At 43.3% G+C, this 13,012-nt stretch overlaps 1 protein-coding gene across 2 annotated transcripts in view; it reads left to right on the top strand.

Moving 5' to 3' along the window:
• Window positions 1–569: 569 nt before the first annotated feature.
• Window positions 570–13,012, top strand: part of DDX10 (DEAD-box helicase 10) — a 214,111-nt gene continuing 201,668 nt past the window's right edge. The window contains exons 1-6 of one of the 2 annotated variants that reach the window (XM_031443762.2): window positions 570–850; window positions 8,391–8,451; window positions 9,216–9,346; window positions 10,380–10,538; window positions 11,607–11,727; window positions 12,343–12,532. In XM_031443762.2, coding sequence (XP_031299622.1) covers window positions 665–850; window positions 8,391–8,451; window positions 9,216–9,346; window positions 10,380–10,538; window positions 11,607–11,727; window positions 12,343–12,532 — 848 coding nt within the window. In that variant the 5' untranslated portion in view covers window positions 570–664. The remainder of the gene's footprint in view (window positions 851–8,390; window positions 8,452–9,215; window positions 9,347–10,379; window positions 10,539–11,606; window positions 11,728–12,342; window positions 12,533–13,012) is intronic. The other variant, XM_010988966.3, reaches the window with a different exon arrangement.

Raw genomic sequence — 13,012 nt, forward strand, 5'->3', positions numbered from 1 at the left:
AAGAATACATAATGTTCATTTTTTAATTCCTAGGGACGTACCCTGCAGTAGATGGAAATCAGAAGTTATTAACTAGCTGTTTGATTTTTAGGCAAATCATTCGGCTCCCTGGGATAAAATATGCAAAACGAGGATCACAACTATAATTCACTGAGTGTGTGTGTGTGTGTGTGTGTGTGTGTGTGTGTGTGTGTGTGTGTGTGTGTGTGTGTGTGTGTGTGTGTGTGTGTGTGTGTGTGTGTTTTACGTCTGTGGTGTTAGCGCGCGGTTTGCCAAGGAAAACCCAGGGCAAAGTAACAGCCACTAAGCGTGAAGCTGTATGATGTCACCATACTAACAGCAAGCAGTGCGCATGCGCCCATTTAAAGAGCCGGCGTGCCCGGGGAGCCGCTCAAGGCCCGCCCTCTTCCTCGGATTGCACCGCCTCCGATTCCCCGCTACTGCTCCGCTCCGCCATGCGGATTCCAGGTAGCCAATCACCGCCCAGTTTTTCCTGCCGACACCCGCGCGTGCCCCGGTTTCAAAAGCCCGGGGGCGGGCCCCTGGTTTGCGCACGCGCCGTCGGCCTCTCTCCCCACGCTGGTTCCGCGTCCTCTCAGAGCCGTACCTCAGCCTGTGCTGAGCGTCTCGTGTCTGGGCTGTCGCCGCCGCCGCCTCCGCCGCGATGGGCAAAACTACAGACAGTCGGGATCCGGGAGCTCGGCCCGACCCCGTGCGGAGCTTCAATCGTTGGAAGAAGAAACACAGACATAAGCAGAGCCAAAAGAAGCAGTTGAGGAAGCAGCTGAAGAAGCCCGAGTGGCAGGTCGAGCGCGAGGTGATCAGCCGCCTCATGCAGAACTACGAGAAGGTGAGGCCGGCGCCGGGGAGGGGGCGCGGGCCGGGCCGGCCGCGGGGCAGCGCGGGGAAGGCGGCCGACCTGTCCCTGGGACCCTGCCTGGGGAGCCCGCCGTTAGTCCCGGAGGAGGGGGCGGGGTGAGAGGTGCCTCCGGGGGCCAGGGGAGGCCACAGGTGGTCTGCTGGGTGCCGCAGCCCGGGCCCCCCGACCTCCGGGCTGCTGTTGTGCTCACCACACTGTTCCTGATAAAATGATGGAAACGCGGTGGTACTTAAGCATAGGGAGATTAATTGCTCTACGTACAGTGATATTTACAAAAATAATACTAACGACAGTAGTGGTAAATAATGACACCTACATTTTAAGTAACTTGTCCCGTGCTTTATGTTAATTATTTGACTTGATCTGAGGTATGGGGTCTCATTCCCATTTTACAGATAGAGAACATTGAGGCCCCCAGAGGATAAGAAACTTGTCCTTAGCGCTTACATTTAGTAGGTGGTGTGGAATTGGAACCTAGATTCATGTCTTTCTGATTCCAAAGCCTGTGTTTTTAACCGTTGTGCCAGACTTGCATCTCTCAACATGGCCCATCCTTCCTGTGCTCATTTCATTTTCTGTTTCATGTCCCCATCCAAAAACTGCCATAGAAAAGCAGGACTCCTGGTCTATTTCTAGTACCTATTGTCCCACAGTGTAGCTGATGCTCCCAGATGAGTGTCCCTGTAGTTTTCATTTTGACTTCTTGATCTCTTCCTTGCTCAGGCTCCTTGGGGCTTCCACTACCCCTTCTCTTCCTTCCCTCTAAATTCCACGTCTGTTGGCCTTCACCCACCTCACGCAGCCTCTCACTGATTGCCCCCTTCCAGTGCAGTGTAATCAGGGACTTAACATGTGGAGCATATCTGAAGTTAAAGTCATCATGTGTCTTTCTGGTATAGCTTTCCTTTAAACAACGCTTAGATCAAAAGTAACATTAGGTAGAGCGTAGAGTTTGTTTTGGGCTTGTAAATTAAGATGATGATTTGATCCTGGCTTTTGCTCGTCAGATGAGTTACTTTGGGCAAGTTACTTTGCTTCCCTTTTCTTGTCTTTAAAAGGCATAATAATATGTACCTTATAAGTTATGGGCAGTTAATAAGAATCCATGTAAAGTATTCTGTACAATGCCTGACACATAAATATTCTGAATCTTACCTGTTATATTATTACTATGACTGCTGTATACACAGCACCGCAAGAAGCCTTTGTGAGGTAAATTGCTGTTAGATCGCATTTTGGACTCCTCTTTATCGCTGCTTCTCACTCTGCTCTCTTCTCTTGTGTAATCCCAAGGTTTATTCCTGTGACTCCTCCTTGTAGTCTACGCAGAGCTCTTCTGAGTTCGTATCCCCCCCCCACCTTTTTAAATTAACTGTGCTGGATGTCTTTCTCCAACTGTGTCATAGAATACCTTTAATGCCATAAACCCAAAACTGAGTTTGTTATCTTTTTCTCCTGAATTCGCAGTCTTGTATGTTATTTCCGTATTGCCACCACGGCAAATTACCACAAACTTGGTGTCTTAAAAGCAAGAGAAATTTATTCTCTCACAGTTCTGGAAGGCAGAAGTCTAAAATCAGTTTCACTGGGCTGAAATCAAGGTGTCAGTAGGGCCACACACCGTTTGGAGGCTCTAGGGGAAATTCTGTTTCCTGCGTCTTCTAGCTTCTGGTGGCTGTTTGTGTTCCTTGGCTTGTGGCTGCACCACTCCAGTCCCTGCCTCCATGGACACATTGCCTTCTCCTGTTCTGTGTCACATCTACCACTGCCCTTTTTTTTTTTTTGCAAGGATGCGTTTGATCACATTTAGGGCCTATCCAGATGATTGAGGATAATCTCCCCATCTCAAGATCTTTAACCACTGTGCAAAGTCACTTCTGTCACATAAGGTAACATCCACAGTTCTGGAAGTTAGGATAGGGGCATACTTGGGGACCACTGTTTGGCCTACCACATCCTAGCCCCCCCATCTAGCAGACTGCTGAGTTGGAAACCTAGGAGGAAACCCCAGAGACTTCCCTCTTATCATTCCTCATCGGGTTAGTCGCGCTAGTGATCTGCTTTGCTTCTTAAATTTCTCAAATGCTTCTCCATCCCCACTGCCTGCCTTAGTTCAGGCCCCATCATCTCTTGCCTGGGCTACTTATCCAATGGGCAGCAGACTTTTCCTGTAAAGGACAGGATAGTGAACGGTTTTAGCTTTGCATGTTGTGAGGGTGGAACCACTCAACACAAAGCTGCTGTGGAGACGCGTAAGTGGGCGTAGTTGTGTTCTAGCAAAACTTCAGTTACTAAAACAGGTGGCTGATGGGATTTGGCCCATAGGCCTTACTGCCTTCGAATCTGTCCTCCATGTTGCTGCTGGAAAAGATTCTTTCCAGGATGAAATCCTATCACTTTACGCCTGATCAAAACCCTTTCTTAGTAGTTCCCAGTTACTTTCAGGACAGTGGTCAGACACTTCAGTGTGTCAGCATATTCTAGTCCAATGAGAGAGTTATTTGTGGTCAGACAAACCTGGTTTAACTCACTCAGTTCAGGTGCTGACTAGCCAAGTTTCTGAATGTCCTTGTGTCTCCGTTTTTTCACTCAACAGAGATTATTAACCACCCAGAGTGTTGTAAGGCTGAAATAAGGTAATGTATATAATAAACCAGGTGGTACGTGGTAGGCACACATGAGAGAACAACTTGCAGCCATGTGACCTGGCCGTTCTCCTTGATGTTTCCACTGCTTGCAGTGAACACTCACTCCCCAACCCTACTCATCCGCCAAGATTCACCTCCAGCTTCTCTCTGTGACCTCCCCAGTGGGGATAGGACTGTGTGTCTGTGGCATCTTGTATATGCCGTTATTATAGCGTCCATCAGCAGGCTGTGATGAGTGGCTTTGTTTAACTTCTTTGTCAGTTCTCCTCCTAGACCATTGACACACTTGCTTTGTGTCCCACAGTGCCTGTCCTTGAGAAGGCACCCCCCTGGTGTTTAGATGTTTGGTGCATGGTGACCTTTTCCAGGTGGCTTTATTCTGCTTGGTAACATGGGTCCATTCTTTTTGGTCTTTTGTTTTAATAATAATTACTACATTTATCAGGCTTTTATACATGTTGATTTGCCATACTCTGAGAAGAAACAACTCTATGAGTTTGTTTCCATTATATAAGTGAGGGAAACTTTAAGACACAGCAAGGCTGAATAATCTGCACAAGTTAAACAGCTAGTAAGTGAAAAAGTTCTACCCCAGGAAGTTTAGGTCTGATGCCGGAGTCCAGACCCCCCTGCTTTACCGCACTGCACAAATGTTTAAATCTCAGTCTTTTCACTAAGTTGAAGGGGCAGTTTTTTCCCCACTAAGTATTGTTCTGCTTTATTAATTTTTTTAATCTTAGAAATATTTTCTTAAGATTTTGTCAGGAAATAAATAAACAGTGTGAAATCAATTGCCAGGGCTAGCAATACTAGAATACAATCAAAGCAGATTTATTATTCTGTAGGTAACAAAGGGACAGACCCTCACCATATGGCTTCTCAGATGGTGGAATTTGTGCATAAAAGTTTTATTACAGTGGACAGTACACAGATGGTGCTCAGCAGCCTCACTGCTGAAATACTGAACAGTTTGATTTGGAAACATTTTGAAACAATTTGACAGGTACTTGTTGAGGCCAAGGTAAAAATAGGTGGAAAAAATACATGTCTGTGTCCCTAGGGAGTTGGGGTGGGGTTGATGTATTTTGACAAATGTTGTAACAGTAAATATGTACAGTGCTGTGGAGTTAGAGGATGGTGTAATTAGGGGGAAAAGGTTAAGTTATTCTGTACAGAGTCCTTTCTGGCCAGATGACTTAGAGAAACATGTTTCTTCTGGGCACGCTACCCTTCCTCCTGGCAGTTACAGCCTCAGGCCTGCTTGTGGAGCTAAATTTGGGCTGGATTTCAGCCCCCACGCCTTAGCTTTACCAGATGCCTTTGTGTAGGGCATAAACTGTCCAGCAGTTTGTGGTATCCATGAGCAGAGCTAGTTCCTGAATGATGTGTTCTCCAGGTAGACAAGATTGGCAAGGACATTGTAGGTGGAGGGAACAACGTGAGGAAATACAAAAAGATGTGAAAATACATGGTGTTCTTTGAGGGGGCACATACTTCTTGGAGTGTGATAGGTGCTCCTGAACTGGCTTCATGTGAGGTTGAAGAAGAGGCTTGGAAGTGGACTATGAATGGCTTTGGAGTCTGTAGTAGGTAGAATAATGGCCTCCTAAAGATGTCAGCATCCTAATGCCCAGACCTGTGAATAAATTATATGGCTGGGGGTAATTAAGGTTGCTAATCAGAAGACCTTAAAATATGGTGATCGATCTGGATTATCCAAGTGGACCTGGTGTAATCATCCAAGGGTCCTTAAACGTGGAGGAGGGAGGCAGAAGGGTCAGTGCCAGAGCACTGTGAAGGGAGAGACTTGACCATCCAGGCTGGCTGGCTGGCTTTGAAGATGGAAGGGGGCCATCAGCTGAGGAATGTGGCGCCTCTAGAAGCTGGAAAAGGCAAGGAAATGGATTCTCTCCTAAAGTTACCATAAAGAATGCAGCCCTACCAACACCTTGATTTTTGCTGAGTGAGGCCAAAACGGACTTCTGACTTCCAGACTTTTAAGTTGATAAATTTATGTCGGCTTAAGCCACTGATCCTAGTTATTTGTTATAGCAGCAGCAGGAAACGTACACAGAGGCTATGTTTAAAACCTTTATCTGGAAGCAGGGGTGAGCCCCTGGGGGCAATTGGAGAGTGTATCTGAACTGTAAAGGGTCTGGAGGCTAGTCTGTTGGTATAGCCTAGATCTTGGATCCTCTGAGAGGCAGATCCAAGATGGGGCTAAGGGAAATGGAATTTATTAGGGACAAGTGTCTGTGAAGGTAAAGGGAGGGAAAGGAGAGAGGGCGGTGGGAGGGGTGGTGGTGGTAGGGGAGGCAGAGCTCAGGCTGCAGCACTGTGCTCCGAAAGCTGCTGACAGGGTGTCCTCCAACCTCAGTTGCCCATTAGAGGACTCCCCTGTCCTGCAGGAGAGGGTACTGCTGCTGTGCTCGGTCACTGACTGGGCGCAGGCCAGGCAGGCAGGTGTGGCTTTTTCAGTGGTGGCCTTAGAGGGGTGACAGCTGGCATTTGTTAGTCAGCTGTGCTCCCTGCAGTGGGAGATCTGGGTGGCTAAGGCCACCACGTAGGGTGTATATTGTCGAGGGGCTGATGGGAGCTGGGGATTGAAGCCTACTGAGAAATGTTGAACTATTTTTTTTTTTTTTTAGTTCAGCTGTTTTCGCTTGCTGAATGTCTCCAGCTCTCTGCACCTGGGATTCATTTAGATTTTCATTGTAATCAGCTATGTTCTATGGGAACTCTGCCCTCTAATCTGATTTTTTCTTTTTTTCCCCTTAATCAGATTTTGGTCTGGTGTAATTTGCGGTAGATTGCTTTTCTTCTCTTGATTGCAATGGGTGGAGCATTCTAGGAAGCTTTTAATACTGCCCCCCTCCCCACCTTCCTCCATGCTTTGCGATGTAAAAGCATCATTCATTTTTGTGAGAAATAAGAGAGTTGGAAAAAGTATAGGAGAGTGGCTGTTCTATCTCCCCTCTGCCTCCTCTAACTTTTCCACTAATGCTGGGAAGTCTTTCATAAGTAGCGTCTCTGAAACATCTGTTCTTTGATTTCAGAAGAATGATGATACAGATTTTAGAAGGTACATAATTTTTCTGAGGGATTTTTTTTTTTTTCCCTAAGAAAAGGATGAAGGGAAGGGGAAAGAGTTTTAATTTGTTTTCAGGATCCGTAGCCATCTTCTGCTGTGGCTTCTAAGTGTTCCTTGGACTGTAATTGAGCGCCTTCTAGACCAGGGGTGGCAGACCTCTTCTGTAGCGGGCCAGGTAGTAAATATTAGGTTTTGTGGGCCACATGGTCTCTGTTGCAACTACTTAGACAATACGTAAATGAACGCTTGTAGCTGTGCTCCCGTAAAACTGTGTTTACAAAAACAGGCAGCAAATTAGATTGGGCCTGTGGGCCACAGTTTGCTGACCCTTGTTCTAGAGCATCAGTGGAATAAAAATGTCCTTTTGTTTTCTTTGGGGACATCTTTCTGAGCATATGGTGTATAACTACGTGGCAGTGGCTGGGTAGGGTCCTGAAGCAGTTCCATTTTCCAGACTCTCCCTCTAGGAGGTTAACAGAGGTCCACTTTGCCTGTGGCTGTATCTTTGATGATGATTAGAGAGTGTGTTGCCTGTCTAGCTCCTTCTATAAGCATTCCATTCACAGTGAAAACAGATTTTTAGCTGATAATACCACAGGTGCAGGGCGGACCACATCTAATGTTAATGGCTGATTTGGGAGACTACTTCCCTCCAAATTTATGTTCCTTAACAGGACAGGATATTATTTGAATAAACTTCTCTCCTTCTAATGCTAGTACACTGATTCTGCCTCCTCTCTGATGTTATCTGGGATGATTTGTAGGGATTATGGTGATGTTTTAATATTTGTGTTTTGGGCATTTGAGGCCAGAGGACAGCCCTGCCTGGACTACATTAAGAATCTTGGGAAAGACGGTGTTTAGACTAAAGTGAAATAGAGGCTGTCATCCCTTTATTGCCTGGAATGTAATATAAATAAATGAACCTTACAAATGCAACTTTCCCCTTTTGTGGATCATGAATAATTTGGCAGCATATTCCCAGATCTAAGCAGCAGTTCCTGCTTTCAGCATCCATAATAAAATAATTCTCCTGAGCATCCGAAGTGAAATTGAGAAAATTGGGTTTATGCTAATGAAGAACATCAGTAATGAACATTTAGATAATTTAAAGTTAAAGGGCAAAATATTACTTACTATGGCTTCAGATCGCGACAGGGACACTTTCTCTGCTATTGGTAAATAATACCCCTCCTTCAGTGTACCCCCAAATGAGTAGTTGTCAGGTTGGATTTCGTAGGCCACTGATCCATGGTTAAAACTTTGAAAGATTTGTGCTAACAAGATGTGTTTCTGCAGCTAACTTCAGTTTATTCTCCAGAGTGTGTAAAGGAACTATTCCCATCGTGGTCTGTGGTTTATAGCCATTTTGCCCCTTACTTCTTAAACTGATATTCCTTGAAGGATGGGCTGAAAGTAAATTTTCTTCCTAATATTGATGTGATGATGATTTATTTTCTTGTTAATATTTTAGAGGTGTTAAGGATGTAGGTGGTAGTAGTTTGTGTGTATGGGTTGAGTGAATGAGGGTTTTTTTTTTACCAGTTGAAAATGGTTACAGACATATTTTTGATAACAGCTTCCTTGAGGCATATTTCTTTTCAGAAGGAATGATAGTTTATAATTAGAAATGATAATTGAATTCAGTCCTGCAGTATCGAGGATGAGCTTGGCAGCACAATGTAGACAAAAAATAATTTTGTTATAAGACAAATGAATTATGTGGTATACTGTTTTGTCTTATCTGACGTAGTCCCCTTTTACTTTTCAGATAAATGTAAATGAAATTACAAGATTTTCAGATTTCCCCTTATCCAAAAAAACCCTAAAAGGTAGGTACATGGTGATTTTGGGACATGTTGTTGGATTTCTTGATTTTTTTTTTAATGGAAAAAAATTCAGAGAAAGTTTAACCTTAAGAATCTTTTTTTGGCAAATAATTTTGATATCATGAAAACTTATAATAAGAAACAATATTAATGCTTTGAAGTTTTACCAGTTTGTCATTCTCGTTCTTTCTGGACTGGTTAAAGAACAGTAGTTAAAAAACAAGATGCCAAGGCCTCTGAATAATTAAAATATTAGTTAAAATAAACAAGAGAATGAACAAAAATGTGACACCTTTTGTATTGATTTACTAGTACCACCAGAGCAAAATACAAGACTAGGTGGCTTAAACAACAGAAATTTATTTTCTCATAGTTCTAGAGGCTGGAAGTCCAAGATGAAGGTCTGGCAGGAGTGGTTTCCTCTGAGGGCCATGATGGGAAGTATCTGTCCCAGGCCTCTCCTTGGCTTACAGATGGTCGCTCTCTTGCTGCCTCTTAAAGTGATTATCCTTCTGGGCACTCACACCCTAGTGTCTCTTTTTAGGTCCAAATTTTTCCTTCTTATAGGAACATCAGTCAGTTTGGATTAGGACCCACCCTAACGGACTCATTTTAATTTAATCACATCTTTAATCACCTGGCTCAGAATACAGTTACATTCTAGGGTACTGGGGTTAGGGGCTCAACGTCTGAATTCCCAAGTCGGCCCACAGTACTAGTCTACAGGGATGCTCTAAGTGTCATTCTCTTCCCTTCCCTGCTGACAGGTCTGCAAGAAGCCCAGTACCGTTTGGTAACTGAGATACAGAAGCAGACCATTGGGTTGGCGTTGCAAGGTAAAGATGTCCTCGGAGCTGCCAAAACTGGGTCTGGCAAGACTTTGGCTTTCCTTGTTCCAGTAAGTAGCTTGTTTGTTTTGGGTCAGATCCTTTGTTAACATGATTTTGAAACACTGTGTGCCTAGGTAGAAATAAATAATTATGTAAAGAGTAATTGGATGTTGGGTTTCCCTGGCTAGAATGCAAGCTTTGTCTGTCTCGTTCTCCACTGCATTCCCCAGGTCCTAGCACAGCACCTTGCGCGTGGTGGGCACTCAGTAACTTACTGAATGAATGAATTATTGTGCCTTGACAGGCCATGCATTCCTGAAGGATGTGGGGTGTTCCAGGGTGGCAGGTCAGAATGGTTCTGCTCTGCAGTAAGCCCAGTGGGGTGGCCTGGAAGGCTGTTTCTGCACTCACCCTTGCAAACATACCACTTGCATTATATTTGCCACTTGTTTAGGATAAAGCTGAAGTATGCTCACTTTAAGGACATTAGGTCATTTATTGAGAATTTTCCGGATCATTGATACCTTTTATGGCAGTAAAACAGAAGAGCCTCTTAGGAATTCACTTGTATCTGTTATACAGTTGGTCTCATAATTTTTAATTCCTACTGATCACTTTTGATTTTTTATTCCAAGTGTTAACCATTTTTCTCTTAAATACTAATTTTTTGTAACAAAGTTTCTCCATAAGTAGAAAATTCAGTCATGGTATAACTAAAGCAGCTGCACAGAGGAGAGTTTATTTTAATGTGGTTTCTGTTCAAAAAATGGAGACAAATAATTTTCTGAAATCTGTTTTAATGGCCTGTAGGCTGGACAGACCTGTCACTGATGACCAGTCTCCTCAGGGCATGACCCTGGCAACAGCTGAGCTGCCATGGGGCATCTTTTCCTCTATAGCTTGGGGGAGGATGCTTCTGGTGGACAGAAGAAAAAGCAAAGCAAAGCAAACAGCTTCTTCTTTGTGATTGGATGAGACTCATAATTGGTGTGCTGTCTGCTTGGAAGGTGCCTTTGATTTGGAGGGGCAAGGTTGACTCAGGAATCAAAAAGCTGCCTCTCTAAAGGACTTACTGAACTTCAGTTTGTTGTGTTTTTTGAGGTGCTGGAAGCCTTGTATCGTCTGCAGTGGACCTCAATGGATGGGTTGGGGGTCCTGATTATATCACCTACAAGAGAACTGGCCTATCAGACCTTTGAGGTTCTCCGGAAAGTAGGGAAGAATCACGACTTCTCGGCCGGCCTCATCATTGGTGGAAAGGTTTGATTTTTTGTCCTTGTCCTCCTTTCTTTCCTTCTATAGCTTATGTTGGAGCAGTGATACAGTTGACTGGGAAAAGGTGGAGATTTCATCTATTAACAGTCAGGCTGGCCCCCTAGAAGGGGGTGGGAGCATCCTGATGTGGTGACTGCCATCTAGAGGCTGGTGGTTGGTTTTGCAGGTCCAGAGAGTCTGTTTTGTCAGGGTATCTGAACTGGTCAGATTCCCTGAGACTAATGAACTCTTAACTAATACGTAAATGTATTTGTTACTAGGCATCGGGAGAGGTACCATTTCAGTGTGTGGACTCGTTCCTTTCAGTAAAGTATCTGTAAGAGGTTGAATGATTCAGAACATTGCTGGGTCAGCAGCAGAAGAGAGGAAGGTAGAAGAGAGTTTTGAGGAGTGTTTATTTTAGGTCCTGGGAAAGCCTAGTGTTCCACTCCCCTTTCTTCTAGTTTACCTGGATTATTTGTCTCTGCTAGAGTCTCTCCTGGATTGTGAGGATAAATACTTGAATTCTCGAATCTACATGCAAATGTGCACAAAAAGAACAGTATCACACACCCTCACAGACCTGTGAACCTGCCACCCAACTTTAGTAGCTAACGTCTGTGGCTCTTGGTTTGAGGAGAGATCTTCTAGAAGGTAGAGAATTCAGCTCTTTTTTTCAGTCCATGAAGTGCAGTGAGTGGTGTCAGAGAGCCCGATCAATGCCGCTGGGGTCTGACTTAAAGAACGAGGATAATTCTAGTTTTTAAGTCGGTTCTGGTAGATACAGGAGGAAAGAAAGACTTGGAGAATTCATATATTTCTCTTGGCCTCAAAAATCCTGGATATGATTAAGAATCCAGAGGAACTCTGAGCTCTTTGGGTCTTTACTAAGGACTTTTACTTGGCCTGGAAATTGGCTGTGCTGTGGAAATAGGAGGGAGACACTACATGAATCTCTAGAGTCCCTCCATTGCTGTGATGACCTGCCACGTGCAGATGGCTTGCATAGTTCTGGTCCACAGGCTGCTCAGTGATGTGTCTGTGTATGTAATCAGAAGGAACAACTGTTTTCAGGATCTGAAACACGAAGCCGAGAGGATCAATAACATAAATATACTCGTCTGCACACCGGGTCGGCTTCTTCAACACATGGATGAGACAATATGTTTCCATGCTACCAATCTCCAAATGTTAGGTGAGTTTCTAACGAATTTCTAATGAAAAGAATCTGGACTTAGGAGGGAGCCCTCATAAATTTTAATGATAGGAGTGTTTTATTGAAAAAGTATTGTGATTAAAGATCTGAGAAATAACTTGAAATAATTTTTTGGCATATGGTTCTAAATCCAGAGAGTACTATTAAGACCTTTTTTTAGTCAAAATAGTTAGAAAGATATAAGCACTCTTTTCTGTATGAAATTAGACACTTCAGTATTTGGCATTGCTAAGAGGTTTTATCTTTTAAGGTACATCTTATGATGCGACCTAATGTGTATTTTTTTAAAATCAACTTTTTATTTTGCAATAATTCTAGATTTATAGGAGACTTGCAGTGATAGTACAGAGTTCCTCTATGCCCTTCCTTCCCCCAGTTTCCCCTAGTGTAACATCTTACATAACTTTGGTACCTTTGCCAAAACTAAGTGATTAACATTGGCACATTATATAAGTTCCAGGCTTTATTTGGATTTGACCACTTTTTCCACTAATGCCCTTTTTCTGTTCTAGGATCCAGTCCCGAATACCACATTGCATTTCTCCTAATGTATGTCTGAAATATTGTAGTTCAACTTGCATTTTCCCTTTTTAGTTCTTGATGAAGCAGATAGAATCCTGGATATGGGCTTTGCTGATACCATGAATGCTATTATTGAAAACCTTCCCAAGAAACGTCAGACTTTGCTTTTCTCAGCTACGCAAACCAAGTCTGTAAAGGACCTTGCACGCTTGAGTTTAAAAAACCCTGAGTACATCTGGGTTCATGAAAAAGCAAAATATAGGTATGTACTCTTTGAAACCAGATTTGATTCAGTCAAAATCAGTCTTCACTCTTTTTCTAAGATGAAGAGTTTAACATTTCAAATTAATACAACTTTTGTAGGAAATAAAACATCATTTTATGTATTATTCCTTAACTGTGCAAATATATTGGTAGATATATTGGTAAAATATTGGTAAAAATTATTTAAATTCTCAATGCACTTTTAAATGTGAGACTAATTCAGTATTTCCCCAAATGTGGTCTGGGGAACAAATATTTTTCCATAAAATGTTAATAGGTATTTATTCACCAACTGTCCCCCACAAAATAGGGATAGGGTAGGGAGATGCATTCCTAGATACATAAATAGTAAATGTTGAGTTGAGGCAAAGCAGTGTTCTTCAAGACTTCTCAGAGCCTTTAACGTTTTCATGGACGTTGTGATTCTCCAAAGCAGTGGGAGATGAATAAAGCTTCCTGCATTCACAGAGATTATTTT

Source organism: Camelus dromedarius, chromosome 34 (genome assembly GCF_036321535.1).
Source record: "Camelus dromedarius isolate mCamDro1 chromosome 34, mCamDro1.pat, whole genome shotgun sequence".
Taxonomy (NCBI): domain Eukaryota; kingdom Metazoa; phylum Chordata; class Mammalia; order Artiodactyla; family Camelidae; genus Camelus; species Camelus dromedarius.